This window comes from Rhinoraja longicauda, chromosome 18 (assembly GCF_053455715.1).
Source record: "Rhinoraja longicauda isolate Sanriku21f chromosome 18, sRhiLon1.1, whole genome shotgun sequence".
Lineage (NCBI taxonomy): Eukaryota > Metazoa > Chordata > Chondrichthyes > Rajiformes > Arhynchobatidae > Rhinoraja > Rhinoraja longicauda.
Genome location: NC_135970.1, coordinates 5,461,103 through 5,477,894, shown reverse-complemented (window position 1 = coordinate 5,477,894; position 16,792 = coordinate 5,461,103). Strand labels below are relative to the sequence as shown.

Here is a 16,792-nt window from a genome sequence, read left to right as displayed (position 1 = left end):
AACATAGACATGAGACAAAATTGTTTCTCAGAGAAGATTGTGAGTCTCTACAATTGTTTCAGAAGTGGGATGGAAGCATTCCAGCGATATGAATATTGACCCTTCTTCAGACTTCGATTGATGGTCAGCATGGACTCAGTGTGATAAAGGGGTTATTTCCATGCTGCATCTCCCAAAACTAAAACTAAAGAATGGAGTTAGTTCAATCTGTTCATCAGGGGAATCATCCCAGGGGAATTCAGATATAGCCTCTTTAACTTTTACAAACTCATCTTGATGACGTGTTCTTTAATTGTGTCTTGCAATAATTATTTAACACTTTGGTGTAGAATTGCAAGGAGTAATCTTTCAATTGCATGTTTTGCAGATGTTGGAATCTTGAGCAAAGCAACAAATTACTGGAATAACTCAGCAATTCAGGCAGCATCCGTGGAGAAAATGGACAGACATCGAGCCTGAAGGAGGATCCCTCCAGTAGTTTGTATTTTGCTCATAATATGTAATATGTAGTAAATAGCAGAGCTGTCAAACAACCCAGTATCTTGACTAATGGAGAGAAACAAAAATGCCAACATTTCATGTCAAATACTAGAGGGGCAGGCTTTAAAGTGAGAGTGCGTAAGTTAAAAGTAGAGTTACGAGGCAGGAATTTTGGAAAAAAGAATAGTAGGTTCCTGGAAAGTGGCGGAGGCAGATAGGATGGTAGTGTTTAAGATGCACTGAGGCAGACACATGAACAGGCAAGGAATAGGGGTATATAGACCATAGGTAGGCAGAAGGTATTATTTTAACTTGACGTCTTGTTTAGCACACACAAAGGACCTGTTCCTGTGCTGAGCTGTTCAATGTTACTTATGTTCTAACACACAGATGAACAGGCAGAAATGGCCAGTTCTGATACAGAGTGAAAGGGAATGTTATCTAAATTGGGAGAATTCAATATTGATTCATTAGAATGCCCAGATAGAAGATGAGGTGCAGTTCCTTGAACTTCAGTTGGGATTCATTGTCAGTACAGGAGGTCACAGCCTGACAGGTCAGAGTGAGATGGTGAGTTCGGGCAGCTGGAAATTCAGGGATACCCCTGCCACTGGAATACAGGTAATCCATAAAGCAATCCCACATGGAAAATCGCTGATGGGAGGCTGATCTTTGGAAGTATTTAAAGGAAAAGATAACGATTGGGGAATTGATGGGGAGCTGGCACAATAGAGAAGTGAGGCATGGGGTAGATCAACCACACTCATATTAAGAGGCCTACTCGTGCGGCGACATTCTTATGCTCTTAATCTGTGTCTGGATTCTCCAGTATAGAAGAGACTGTATTGGTAACACCCACCACAGTACACTAGACTGAAGGAAGTCTGAGTAAATGTGTGGGAAGGAATTACAGATGCTGGTTTACAGCAAAGAGAGACACAAAAGCCTTCACCCCAACAGTATGAATATTGACATCTTCAACTTCAAGTAACCATTGGTTTCCCCCACTCTCCATCCCTCCCCTTCCTAGTTCTCTGACTAGTCTGATGGTCCCCAATTAAATTTTATCTTGAAGTCTGAGTAAATCTCTGTTTCATCTGGAATAACTGTTTGGGTCGAAGATAGACGCAAAAAGCTGGAGTAACTCAGCGGGTCAGACAGCATCTCTGGAAAAAAAGATTAGGTGACGTTTCTGGTCGAGACCCTTCTTCAGAATGAGAGTCCGGTGAAAAGGAAACAAGAAATATAGATAGTGATGTAGAGATATAGAACAAATGAGTGAAAGATATGCAAAAAAGTAATGATGATAAAAGAAGCAGCCCCTTGTGAGCTGTGGCCTAGGTGAGAACGAGTACAGACAATGAGGCTCAACAAGATGACTTTGAAGCTGGTATGACTTGGGTAATGGAGGGATATAGAGAAAGGGAATGCAAGGGTTACTTGAAGTTAGAGAAATCAATATTCATACCACTGGGTTGTAAGCTGCGCAATGAGATGTGAAATATGAGGTGCTGTTCCTCCAATTTGCGTTTAGCCTTACTCTGACAATGGAGGAGGCCTAGGACAGAAAGGTCAGTGTGGGAATGGGAAGGGGAATTTAAATGTTTGGCAAACGGGAGATCGAGTAGGTTCAGGCAGGCTGAACAAAGTTGTTCAGTGAAACGATTGGCCAGTCTATGTTTTGTCTCGCCGATGTATCAGAGTCCACACCTTGAACAACAGATACAGTAGATGAGGTTGGAGGAGGTGCAAGTGAACCTCTGCCTTGATAGTGGGAAGGAAGGAGTTTACAGAGAAGATATCACATCTCCTGTATTTGCAAGGGAAAGACAGGGAGTAGCTGCAGAGATGGAAAAGATCCAGATGGGCTTGAAGAAATTGCAAAGGAATTGTTTTTAGTACGCAAAGGCTAGTGGAATGGAGGTGAGGACCAGAGTATAGAAGTTGGGAGGTCATGTTGCAGTTGTGTAAGACGTTGGTGAGCCCGCATTTAGAGTATTGTGTTCAGTTCTGGGCACCATATTATAGGAAAGATGTTGTCAAGCTGGAAAGGGTACATAGAAGCTTTACGAGGATGTTGCCAGGACTAGACGGTCTGAGCTATAGGGAGAAGTTGAATAGGCCCGGGACTCTATTCCTTGGAGCGCAGGAGGATGAGGGGTGATCTTATAGAGGTGTATAAAATCATTCGAGGAATAGATTGGGTAGATGCAGTCTCGCCCAGAGTAGGTAAATCGAGGACCAGACAACATAGGTTTAAGGTGAGGGGGAAAAGATTTTATAGGAATCTGAGAAGTAACTTTTTCACACAAAGGGTGGTAGGTGTAAGGGGAGGTAGTTGAGGCTGAGACTATCCCAACGTTTAAGAAACAGTTAGACAGGGACATGGATAGGACAGGTTTGGAATGACATGGACCAAACGCAGGCAGGTGGGACTAGTGTAGTTGGGACCTTGTGGGCCAGTGTGGGCGTTGGGCCGAAGGGCCTGTTTCCACACTGTATCACTCTGTGACTCTATAATGCTTCCCTTACACTGATCAGGAGAGGGGTTGAGAGCAAAGATATGGGATGGGGGTCAAGGACTCTGTCCATTACGGTAAATGAGAAGCCACAGTGAAGGAGGAAAGAAGACATTTCCGAAGCAGGATGTTTCATTGGAGCAAATACAGCAGAGACAGTCACTCTCCCTATTCATCCACCATGTGTTCTCTGAAGGTGAAACTTTCCGCACAAGCCCCCCTGAAATGCCCATTGTCATCCTGAACCTTAACATCTCTGCTAAATGGTGGACAAATTCCTTGACCACATCTTACCTATATTTCTACAACTGGTGCACTCACTTCAATGGAATGAAAGTGGTTCTCGCCAAGAGAAACAAAGACGGGCAGGTAAAACTGCAATAGAAAGAGAAAATGCTTCAAGAATAGAATCTTCAAGTCTGGACGACGTAATTTACCTGCAGAGGACTTCTGACTCATCAGGTGAGAAACACCAACAAAAGCTCGGCTGGCTGTAAACGGACCATGAATGCAACCTTGATATAAAGGTGAACATAAGGGACTGCAGATGCTGCAATCTTGAGCAAAACACAAAAGTGCTGGATGAACTTAGTAGGAGACAGCAACTGGGGAGAGAACAGATAGACAATGTTTCGCCTGGGGACCCTCTGGGGCATGGCTGAAATTTAGATGCATTTTTAAACCAATGTAGAAGATAGTGCCAAAATCTGATTTAACGGTGAAGTAGTGGGAGTGATGGTTAAGGTATAAATTTACAAGGATGGGCACCATGATAGCAAGCTATCACTGAGACATCGTTAATCATGTGGCAAATATTCAGTCGGCACCAAACTTGGATGGTGGTGAGCAGTGAGGATATGGTAATAGATAGATTCTTGATTCTTGACCTGTACGGGTGTCAGGGGTTATGAGGAGAAGGCAGGACAATGGGGGTAGGAGGGAGAGATAGGCCAGCCATGATTGAATGTCGGAGTAGACTTGATGGGCCGAATGGCCTTATTCTGCTCCTATCCCTGACTTAAGAGACTGCATGAGATGACCTGTGGACTGTCTGGGCGATGAGGCAGATAGAATCTAAAAGTTCATCGTTTTCCCACGATAAACAAAGACAATATTGCCAAGAAACTTCAATCTCTGCATTTCTATTCCTTAAGGACCAACCCCAACACCATCATCCAACTTGCTTGTACATGATGGCAGGGTTGTTTGATAAACTGACCTCTAAAAGACCAATGTTAGCTCCCAGCCACCTCCACAACACATCCTTTACACCACAACCCCACCACTGAATATCACACCCATTGCTTCAGTTGCTCTTGCCACACCAAGCTTTGATCTATAGGAATCTTCAACCTGAGTCCAAACTTTCCTTGAGTCTATATTTTCTCCACATGGTCAAATCCAAATATCGCATTTCCCCTTGGGGAAACTTATCTAAAATTACAAAGTGAACCTTAGCCGAGGAATGGCTGGTGGAGTTTCATTCACAGAAAGGCCAGGTGTTGTTTTTTGGTAAGACATACCATGGCAGGACATCCACAGTAAATGGTAGGACTCAGGAGACTGTTTTATAACAGAGAGACTAAATGATGCAGGTACATAGATTGCCAAAAGTGGGGACGCAGTTAGACAGCGTGGTGAAGATGTCATTTGGCATGCTTGCCTTCATAGATCAGGACATTAAGTACAGGAATTGGGATATCATGTTACAATTGTACAGGGTGTTGCCCAGCTATAGGAAGAACGTCATTAAGCTGGAAAGGATTCACGAGAATGTTCCCGCATCTGGAGAGCTTGAATTATAAGGAAAGACTGGATAGGTTGGGTCCTTTTTCCCTGGAGTGCAGGAAGCTGAGAAGTGAACTTATGGAAGTTTATAAAATCATGAGTAACATAAATAATCTTTTCCAAGGATTGGGGAGTCTAAAAATAGAGGGGTCGGTTTAAGGTGAGAGGGGAATTCTTTAAAAGGGACCTCAGGTGCAACGTTTTCATACAGAGGATGGTGCGTACATGGAATGAGCTGCGAGGAGAAGTGGTAGAGGTGGACATAATAATGATTTTTTAAAAAGCACTTGGAGAGATATATGGGAAGGAAAGGTTTAGAATGATATCGGCTAAGCGCAGGCAAGTGGGACTCAGCTAGACAATGTGGTCTCCATGTTTCCGTGCTGTACAGCTCTTTGTCTCTATGACTTGATGCCTTCTGCTACTTCAACAATTTCCAATTTTTCCATCTTCACCATAGATGTCCAATTTCTCTAAACCTACAGTACATTCCGCATCAGAATCGTCTGCGGGTCTACCACTACATTGTGAAATGGAGGCCCAGCCAGTTCCCCTCCACCAGCATGGCGGCGCAGCAGTAGAGTTTCTCCCTTGCAGCCCCAGAAAACCAGGTTCGATCCCGACTACAGGTGCTGTCTGTACGGAGTTTGTACATTCCTCTCGTGACCGCGTGGGTTTTCTCTGAGATCTTCGGTTTTCTTGTTACACTCCAAAGACGTTCAGGTTTGTAGGTTATTTGGCTTGGTATACAGTAAGTGTAAATTGTCCCTAATGTGTTCAGGATAGTGCTAATTGCTGGTCGGTGCTGACTCAGTGGGCCAAAGGGCCTGTTTCTGCGCTGTATCTCTAAACTAAAACTAAACTAAACACACTCATTCACCTAGCTGCACTTCTCCTTTAAGTCCGCTCACTCTCTCAAAATCAGTGATATATCGATGGAGATGCAAGATATTGCAGAAGCTGGAACCCTGAGCAAAGAAGTCCACGAGGGGAACTCAGTGGGTCAAGCCACATCTATGGAGGGTTATGGATAGATGAAATTAGAGGTCAGAATCCCTCCTTCAAACTGAAAATGCATCCTGACCCAAACTATTGTCTGCCCGTTCCCTCCATTTACGCTGTCTGACCCACTGAGTTCCTACAGCATTTTGATTTGAATTTATCTATGAGAACTCTGTATATAGAACATAGAAGAGTACAGTATGCGGTGCTTCAGCTCTCAATAACAGTGTTAAACATGATACCAAATTAAACTCATCTCATCTGTCTGCAAATCCCTCCATTCCCTACAAATCCAAGTACCTATCTAATCATCTGTGTGGAAAGGGTACCAGCTTTCAGGTTCCTGGGTACGCACATCGCAGAGGATCTTACCTGGTCTACCAACACCATCACCACAGTAAAGAAGGCACAGCAGAGACTCCACTTCCTGAGGATCCTCAGGAAAACCAACCTGCAGGAGAAGCTCATGTTGTCCTTCTATCGCTGCTCCATCGAGAGTGTGCTGGCATACTGTATAACCACTTGGTATGCCAGCTGCTCAGAAAAGGACAGGAAGGCCCTTCAGAGGGTCATCACGACGGCCCAGAAGATCATCGGCTGCTCACTGCCCTCCCTGGAGCACCTGTTCAGCCTACGCTGCCTCAGTAGAGCAGGCAAAATAATAAAAGATCCATCCCACCCCGGCCACCGTCTGTTTGTTCATCTGCCCTCTGGTCGACGTTTCAGGTCGATCAAATCCCGAACAAACAGACTTAAGAACAGTTTTTACCCCAGGGCCATACGAGAACTGAACACTACCTTTGCACTAGGCAACACCGTTAAAAAATCTTGTACTTAATTTAATTGTATTTAATTGTATTTATGTATTTATTTGTTTTTGCATTTATTGCATATATGTTTGTACGCACCGTCAGGATTGGCTATTTTTTTAATTTCGTTGTACTCGTTGCAATGACAATAAATGAATATTATTATTATTATATTATTATCTCTTAAATGCCACAATTTGATCTGCCTCCACTATCATCCTTGGCTGCATATTCCAGGCAATCATAACTTGTTCTATATATCTCATTTCTTATATACTTCTATCAGGTCTCTCCTCAATCTCCGGCATCCCAAGTCTGTTCAACATCCCCATATAGCTATTACCCTCCAATCCAGGCATCATTCTGGTCCACCTTCTGCAGCTTCTCCAAAGCCCACACATCCTTCCTGTAATGGGGCAACCCGAACTGTGCGCAACACTCCAAAAGTGGACAATCCAAAGTCCTAGAAAGCCGCATCATGACTTCCTGACTCTTATATTCAATGCCTCTAGCAATGAAGGCAAGCATACCATATGGCTTCTTTGCCACCCTATCTACTTGTGCTGCTACCTTCAGTGAGCTATAAATTTGCACTACACATCAATGCTGTTAAGGGTCTTGCCATTAACTGTATACTCTCTCTTTTATTCCCAAAGTGCAACACCTCCCAAAGTGCAACACCTCATACTTGCTCGGATTAAATTCTATCTGCCATTTTGCTGCCCATTTTTGTAGCTGATGTATATCCTGCTGCATGCTTTGTCAGCATTCCTCACAGTCTGCATCTCCAGCATTCTTGGTCACATGTGCAAACTTATCATTTACATTTACATCTGTCATTTATTTATATCACAAACAACAGTGGTCGCTGTGGAACTTCATTTCCATCCACTGTCTTGTATTAGTAAGCCAATTCTGAATTCAGATGACCAAGTCACTGTCGATCCCATGCATTCTAAACTTTTGGTCAGCCTACCATGGGGGACTTTATCAAATGCTTTACTAAAATCCATGACGACAGTATCCATCCCCTACTCTCATTGATGATCTTCGTCAACACCTCAAAATACTCGATCAAGTTCGTAACGCATGACCTACCATGTACACAGCCATGCTGAGTGTTCCTTATTAGCCCACTCCCTTCTAAATGGGATCCTATTCGATCCCATCGCTAAATCCTATCCTGATGAATCCTCTCCGATAGCTTCCCCAGCAGGGACATGAAGTTCACCGGCCTATAAATCCCTGGATTCTCTCTACTTCCCTTCTTATCAAAGGAAGAACGTTGGCTAATCTCCTATCCTCCGGAACCTCGCATGTGGCTAGATAAGATGTCAAGTTTCCTGCAAACTCCTCTCTTGTTCTCTCAATAACCTGAGATTGATCCCGTCAGGCTCTGGGGATTTATCCACCTCAATGGTTTTTCAGGACACCAACACCATCTCCTTAATCTCAAACAACCCTTGCATATTAACATTCTCCACACTGATTTCACTGACCTCTATGTCCTCCTCCATGTTCAAGTTATGTCTGTCTCTTTGTGGGATGCATTGAACAATCCTTCTTCAGTCCTGGTCAGACCCTCTCCATCAACTCTTCCTACTGGTACATTATTGACTTAACTGATGTGGGTAGGTGCACTAATTGCTTCTAGTGTAGGCGGGTGTGTATGAGAGGTACGGGTGAGTGGTGGTTGAATTGGTAAGGGTGGGAGATTGGGGAGTTGATTTAAAGAGAATTAAAAATGGGATCAATATAAGATTGGTATGGGTGGGTTGGAGTGGACTTGATGGGCCGAAGGACCTTTCCTTTCTGCATCCCTCAATGGCTTTATGAGAGTACACTAGGCACACTGTTCCCTTCCCTCCCATAACATTCCTCTCTGGTCTGCTCCACCATTTCCACCAGCCAGTCTGTTTTAATTACACATTGACACGTAACAGCAGGATATGCATCACTTGTCCTTTTATTTTCTTTCCCGGAGTTAGGGACCCAAATAGTTCTTCAGCTTAAACAACAATTCACTTGTACTTCTTCCAGTCCAGTGAAAACTACATTTAGTGCTCACAAAGTATTCCCCACATGCTTGAAGAATCAATGGCAGATTGAGTCATCACTTTACACATCCATTGGGTCCCAAACTTCTAGTTAGCCTGAGCATGGAACGTGGGAGAGCACATTAAAGGAAAAGGGCCTTCAGCCACAATAGCCATGCTGTACATGTTGCCAAGTTAAACTAATATCCTCTGCCTGCATGTGATCCATATGCCTCAATTCCCTGCTTCCATGTGTGCTTATCTAAAACCTCTTAAATGCCATGATTGTGCCTGCCTCCACCTCCACAGCATGGTCTAGACACCCACCATTCTCCTTTAAACTTTGGCCCTCTCACCTTAAAGCCGTACCCTCTAGTCTTTGGCATTCCACCTTGACAAAAAGGTTCTGACTGTCCTCTATGCTTCTCATATTTTTACGTACTTCTATCATGTCTCCCCTCAGCCTCTGACGATGCAGAGAAAACATCCAAGTTTATCCAATCTCACCTTGGAGGTACTATCTTCTAATTCAGACAGCCTCCAGGTAAGCCTCTCCACATCATTCCTGTAATGGGGTGATCAGAACAGCGCACAGTATTCCAAATGCAACCAAATACTCCAAATTCTGACCTGAATTCTTGATTGGGTTCCCATTCTGACCTCTCTGTCTTTGGCTTTCTGTTCTCTTCCAGCAAAGGTCTTTAGAGGTGTACAAAATCATGCGAGGAATAGATCGGGTAGTCGTACAGTCTTTTGCCGAGAGTAGGGGAATCAAGAATCAGAGGATATAGGTTAAAGGTGAGGGGAGGAAAGATTTAGTAGGAACCTGAGGGGTAACTTTTTACGCAAAGGGTGGTAGATGTATAGAACAAACTGCTGGTGGAGGCAGTTGAGGCAGGTACTATCACAACAATTACGAAACATTTAGACAGATTTAAAGTGATATGGGCCAAATAGAGGCAGGTGGGACGTGTAGATAGGACATGTGGGATGGTGTGGGCAGAAGGGCCTGTTTCCATGCTGTATGGCTCTATGATTATGACTCTAAAACCCAGGGTAAGTTCACAAGTTCAAGGAGTAGAATTAGGCCATTTGGCCATCGAGTCTACTCCACCATTCAATCATGGCTGATCTCTGCCTCCTAATCCCATTTTCCTGCCTTCGCACATAATCCTTGACACCCGTTCTAATCAAGAATTTGTCATCTCTGCCTTAAAAATCTCCACTGACTTGGCCTCCACAGCCCTCTGTGGCAATGAGTTCCACAGATTAACTATCCTCTGACTAAAGAAGTTCCTCCTCACCTTCTTTCGAAAAGAGCGCCCTTTAATTCTGAGGCTATGACCTCTGGTCCTAGACTCTCCCACCAGTGGAAACATCCTTTCCACATCCACTCTATCTATGCCTTTCATTATCCTGTAAGTTTCAATGAGGTTCCCCCTCAACCTTCTAAACTCCAGCGAGTAGAGGCCCAGTGCTGTCAAACGCTCATCATATGCTAACCCACTCATTCCTGGAATCATTCTTGCAAACATTGTCTGGACCCTCTCCAGAGCCAGCGCATCCTTCCTCAGATATGGGGCCCAAATTTGTTCACAGTACTCCAAATGCGGTCTGACCAGTGCCATATAGAGCCTTAGCATTACATCTCTGTTTTTGTTTGTGCCAGTCCTCTTGATATAAATTGAATTTGCCTTCCTTACTACTGATTCGACTTGCAAATTAACTTTTTGGGAGTCCTGCACCAACACTCCCAAGTCCCTTTGGCTCCAGATCTTTGGTCTCCCTGTCGGTTTGCTCCTGGGCCTGGCCAAGATGACCATTCGCGGGTCCAGGCAGCAGGCAATCGAGGGTCTGCCCGAGTTGACTGCCTGCCCCTCTTCCGGGCCTAAGTCCATGCTCTGGAGGCTGGAGAGGGAGCACGCGGTGTCCATGGGGACTCTGGAGGCTTCCGTGAACGCTGGTTGTCACGGGGGGTCGAGTGTATTGTAAAGTTGACAATATTTTAATCTGATAACTGTTTGATTGTAAACTGCAAATGGCAGTCTTGATTTTGTTACAATTCTGTATTGTGCATAATTGAATAAAAGCATGTTAAGTCCCTTTGCACTTCCCTTTGCTTGAAGAACAGCACCTCAGCTTCCACCTGGGCATGTCGCCGCTTATGTTAACCTCTCTGTCCGCTGCACTCTGTCCGCTGTGTGCCAGGTGAAGACTGATATAAGAAAAAGGAATAAGGAATGCCACTGCTTCTCACCTCGCTACACCACACTTTAAGTTACATTTTATGACTGTAATATTTCATGTTTCCTTCTCATCCTTTGCAGCAGAGTTCAGCTAAGTTCTGAATATTTCTCCAAACTGTTCGGAACTCTGCTCTCACAGGCCTCATCTGCTTGTTTCAAAACAAGCGAGTTTAATTGTCCGATGCACTGGGAACTCAACAATGAAAATCTTACTTGCTGCAGCTTACAGGCACATTAATACAAGAACGTAATAAAATAAATATGTAATGAACAATAATACAATAAATGATCAGTTAGAGACCTGGGTTCAATCCTGACTAGAGGTGCTGTCTGTATGGAGTTTGTACATTCTCCCTGTGACCTGCGTGGATTTTCCCCGAGATCTTCGGTTTCCTCCCACACTCCAAAGACATACAGGCTTGTAGGTTAAATGGCTTGGTATAAATGTAAGCTTGTCCCTAGTGTGTGTGGGATAGTATGTGTGGGGATCACTGGTCAGTGCAGACTCGGTGGGCCGAAGGGCCTGTTACTGCGCTGTATCTCTAAACTAAACATCCCTTTGTTTTGAGTGAGTTCAACTAGTATTTTATGGTTCTGCTTGGCCCATTCACTGACACGGAAAACCCACTGAGAACTCTGTACAATCCTGATAAACCAAGGGACATTTCCATTGCAAAATTTCAAATTACTTCTATCTTAGCCATAATGCTGGTAGGAAAAGAAAAATCAATAAATGTGTCCCTCCTGCCATTCTCAAGTGAGTGAGTTCAACTAGTATTTTATGGTTCTGCTTGGCCCATTCACTGACACGGAAAACCCACTGAGAACTCTGTACAATCCTGATAAACCAAGGGACATTTCCATTGCAAAATTTCAAATTACTTCTATCTTAGCCATAATGCTGGTAGGAAAAGAAAAATTAATAAATGTGTCCCTCCTGCCATCCTCAAGTGAGCACGTGCATAGTGTGGGATACTTAACTTGTCTGAACCTCGCCACGGATATAATAATGAAGTTTATCCCGGAAATCCTGCTGGGTTCAGCACAACTGCTGACAGGAGAGTGAAAGTCCCTGCACTTCCATTGTGATCAAGTCCCAACAGAGTCTGGGGAAATGCAGATGAAGGACACCTGCCTGATCTGAATGGAGGAGTTGAGGCATAGGATTAACACTGAAATGATACTGTAACCTGGATCCTGTTTGGCACGCAAGAGGCGAATTGTTTTGCTCTCTGATTTTAGAGGGTGTGACTACCTTGTGTTCTGCCTATATGAATTTCAATCTGCCGTTGCCAGCATATATAGCTCCACAGAAAGGGCTTTTCCCCATCACACCCCAAAATTTCCCTCAGCCTTTCGAAATGTTAAACTTATTTGTCACATTGACTTTATCCAGTCTACTGCACAGTTCAGGTAAGATCCAAATTTTTAATAATTCTCCTGTGCGGTTTGGAACACAGTGGTCAGGCTGGTGGAGCTGCCGCCTCACGGCTCCAGTGAGCTGGGTTCCATCCTGATCTCCGGTGCTGGCGTGTGGAGTTGGCCCATTCTCCCTGTGACTGAGTGAGTTTCACCTGGGGGCTCTGGTTTTCACTATCCCCAGTGCACAGGTAGAGGAGTGGGGAGGTGGGGGTTGATGGGAACGTAAGAATAGGTTAATTCTATTAGTGGGGAATGGTATTGTTCTGTGAGCCAGCAGAGACTTGATGGGCCGAAGGGCATCGTTCCATGTCTTAGAGAAATATGGAAATATGCAGGATGTCATTCTGCAATATCATCGACCCTTGTTAGTCTTCCTTCCTTCCCAGTTGCTTCCTCAGTTTCATTCCACCGATTCCGGTTGGATCTAATGATCTTTACCTGCTTTTTCGATGCCTGAATATCTGATGGCATCTGCAGTCTCTTGTGCCTCTGTGTACCGACTCCATCCCAGTTCCACTGCTATTTCCTTTTCTTTATCTGGCACCATGTTATCTCTAAATCTATCTTCCCAACGATAGAGTCATTTCCTGTCTGAGGCATCTCCCACTTGGATTGTTTTCCTTCCCGTCTGCGACATCTGGCTTTTCGGAATCCTTAATTCCGCTCATTCACTTCCACAATTTCCTAGTCACAACGGAGACATGGACTTGCCCTTGTCTCCGGCTCTCTGGCTCAAAGACCACGTTTTAAATCTCTCGTTACCCTTTCCCCTGACTTTCAGTCTGAAGAAAGGTCTCGACCTGAAACATCACCTATTGCTGAGTTACTCCAGCTTTTTGTGTCTATCTTCGATTTGAACCAGCATCTGCAGTTCCTTCCTACACACTTTCTTTTGTCTGCCTGACAATCAGAATAATAATAGTTTGCTATCGAGTAGTGTTTTGTTGTGTGGAACACCAGAACGGCAACTTATTATCGTTTTATTTAATTTTCTCAATCCCACATTTTCTTTCAAAAATTCAAAGACTTCAGACGTACAGCGTGGAAACAGGCCCTTCGGCCCTCGCTGACCATCATTTATCCCGTACACTAACACTGTCTTACAGTGTCTTACCCCGTACACTAACACTGTCTTTGGACAATTTACAATTTTTATTAAAGCCTATTAACCTACAAACCGCATGTCTTTGGAGTGTGGGAGGAAACTGGAGCAACCGGAGAATATGTCATAGAGAAAATGTACAAACTCCATGTAGACAGCACCCATAGACAGGATCGAACCCGGGTCTCTGGTGCTGTAAGGCCGCAGTTCTACTGCCGTGCCAGAGTGCTGCCCTGATCTGATCGACACAAAGCTAGAATCACAGGAAATATCCAGCCCATTCAGCCCACTGTGTTGTTCTGACACAATGGAAGAGAAGTCTTGCTAGTCCCACTTCTTCACTCTCTCTTCAATACCTCGTAATCTTTCTCCTCTCTAGTACTTATCCAGACGGTTTGAAAGCCACAAGCAAACCTTCCTCAGCCACTCTTCAGGCATGCATTATGTGTGGAAGACTTTCTGCTTCTATCTCTTCCATTTTTTGGCAATCACCTTTATTCTGGTTCTGTGGCCTTCTCCCAACAGGGTCGGTTTCTCTCCATCTTCTTTGTTGATGGTTCATGATTTTAATTCCGTCTGTCAGATTCCCTTCTCTGTTCTGAGGAGAACCCCAGATGCCTCACTTTAATAAGTCCTACATTCCAGGAATCATTTTGGGAAATGTCTTCCGCAGTATCTCGACATCTTTAGTAAAATGTGGGTTTCAGAACTGGGCAAGAACTCCTGTTGTGGCCAACCAGTATTTTAAATCACATTGCAATGTATCAGTGAACATGTAAACAATAAATGTGTGCAGCACGGTGGCACAGTGGTAGAGTTGCTGCCTTACAGCGTCAGAGACCCGGGTTCGATCCTGACTATGGGTGCGTCTGTACTGAGTTTGTACACTGTCCCTGTGACCGTGTGGGTTTTCTGCTGGTGCTCCAGTTTCCTCCCACACTCCAACGATGTACAGATTTGTAGGATAATTGGATTCAGTAAAGATTGTAAATAGTCCCCAGTGTATAGGATAGTGCTAGTGTTCAGGGTGATCATTGGTCAGCACGGACTCGGTGGGCCAAAGGGCCTAATTCCACGCTGTATCTCTAAACTAAACTAAAACTAAATGTATCTGTCTTTTCTGCACATGCACCCATGTTATTTTGCCATTCTATTCAGAGATTTTGTGTCTAGCCGGGCCCGTTGAGTTCCTCCACTACTTTGTGTTTTGCTCCATCCTCAGGTGGAACGTACCTACGGTCATCAGAGTGTGGGAGGGAGGAGTGCCCCTAGGATTATGTCCTGTGGGAGAGATGAAATGGGATGACCTGCATTTTGTATGATCTTGAGGTCATCTCTGAATATTTAAAGTTCTGACAGAGCTTGACAGGGCGGATGTGAGATGATGTTTCACTCTGTCCGTGTGCCTAGAACCAGGGATCACAGTCTCAGAAAGTAGATCAGCCATTTAGGACTGAAGTGAGAAGAAAGTTAGAATCATAGCTTCAGAGTTACACAGATTCAAAACAGGCCAACTGGTCCAGGCTCATAAACTGAGTTCATAATCCAGTGCCATGTGCCAGTGTTTGGTCTATGTCACTCTGAACTTTTCCTTTCCTTGATTAATTAATTAATTAATTTTAAATTGCTGAAAACATTAGCGACGCAGTGGTGTTGGTTTCCGACGGGCACGTTGACGGACGCACCACACATCACTGTCCTCCACACAGCGGGCAAGCTCCTCTTTTGTCTCTTCATATGCGTTTTTCATCAACGTCTCCAGCAGCGTCTTGTTTGGTCGTCCCGGGTTCCGCCTTCCATGGGTGGGTTCCCACATCACAACCTTGTTTGCTGGTATTTCTGGATGGCGGTGGCAACAACCAGCGAGCCTCATCCTTGTCGACCTGATCTTCTCGGTCAGAGGTGGATTCTCCCCTTAGAGCTGGGCGTTGGTGGTGTGGTCTCTCTAACTGACATTTTAAACTTTTCTGAGCATTTGGGTGTAGATACCATCGAGAGACTTGGACAGTGCTCGAGTGAGAGTCCATGCCTCACACCCGTACAATAATATTGTCTCTACAGTTGCATGGAGGAATCTCAGTTTGAGACCCTTAGACATCCGAGACATCCAGATTTTCCCCATGTTATTGAGGGCTTTTCATGTGAGTGCTTTCCGGACCTTGATGTAATTTGCCGAGCTCTGCATCCTCGCTCCCAGGTACTTGAAGTCCTCCACTTTCTTGAGAGATGCACCGCCACTGATCTTAAGAGGCTCAAGGTCACAACCGTTGAACGCCATGTACTCCGTCTTCTTGACATTGAGGTGGAGGCCCACTTTCTCACACCCCGTCTCATTTCCTTGAACCTGTACAAATGCCTTTTAAACATTGCAAATGTTTCAGCCTTCACAGTACCTTCTGGCAACCTCTTCCACATACATACCACCCTCTGTGAAATAGTTCCCCTCAGCTTCCTTTTAAATCTTTCTCCTCTCCTTTAAATCTTTTTCTCTCTAGTTTTAGACACTCCTACCCTGGGAACAATCTGTGATCATTCACCTTTTCATTACCCCTCATGATTTTATAAACCTTTCTCAGGTCATCACTCTGCCTCCTTCACTCCATGGAAAAACAGTACCAGTCTCTCTCTACAATTCAAGCCTTCCACTCCTGGTAACATCCTTGTGAATATTTTCTGCACCATTTCCAACAACGATATCCTTCCCATAATAGGGCAACCACAAATGCACATAATTCTCCAAGTGTATTCTCACCAACAACCTGTACAGTTAGTCGTAACACGACAAACCAACTCCTGTACTCAATGGTAGACACAAAAAGCTGGAGTAACTCAGCGGGACAGGCAGCATCTCTGAAGAGAAGAAATGGGTGATGTTTCTGGTTGAGACCTTCTTCAGACTGAGAGTCAGGGGAGAGGGAAACTAGAGAAATGGAAGGGTAAGGTGTGAAAACGACAGATCAAAGCAGATTTTGATCAAGGAAATGTAGAATGCTTCATTGTTGGCTGAGGGGAAGTTGACAACGAGGCATACAAACAGTAAAATTAATCAGGAGCACAGTGAAACTAGTCAGAGAACTCGGGTGGGGGAGGGATGGAGAGAGGGAAAGCAAGAGTTACTTGATGTTAGACAAAATCAAAATTCATGCCGTTGGGTTGTAAGCTGCCCAAGCGAAATGCGAGGTGCTGTTCCTCCAATTTGCATTTAGCCTCGCTCTGACAGTGGGGGAGGCCCAGGACAGAAGGGTCAGTGTGGGAATGGGAAGGGAGTTAAAGTGTTTGACAACCAGGAAATCACTCAGGCCTAGGTCTGTACTCAATAGCCTGACTGACGAAGGCAAGCGTATCAAACGCCTTCTTCATCATTCTATCTACCTGTGTTGACACTTTC

The 16,792-nt window shown here is 44.5% G+C and overlaps 1 protein-coding gene across 1 annotated transcript in view; it reads left to right on the top strand.

The window, feature by feature from the left end:
- The first annotated feature begins 3,048 nt into the window (after positions 1-3,048).
- The window catches only part of LOC144602453 (mucin-6-like), a 170,386-nt gene continuing 156,642 nt past the window's right edge, over positions 3,049-16,792 (top strand). Inside the window, exons 1-4 of the mRNA XM_078415600.1 lie at positions 3,049-3,076; positions 3,196-3,368; positions 9,098-9,178; positions 9,327-9,396. Of these exons, the coding sequence (XP_078271726.1) occupies positions 3,049-3,076; positions 3,196-3,368; positions 9,098-9,178; positions 9,327-9,396 (352 nt within the window). The remainder of the gene's footprint in view (positions 3,077-3,195; positions 3,369-9,097; positions 9,179-9,326; positions 9,397-16,792) is intronic.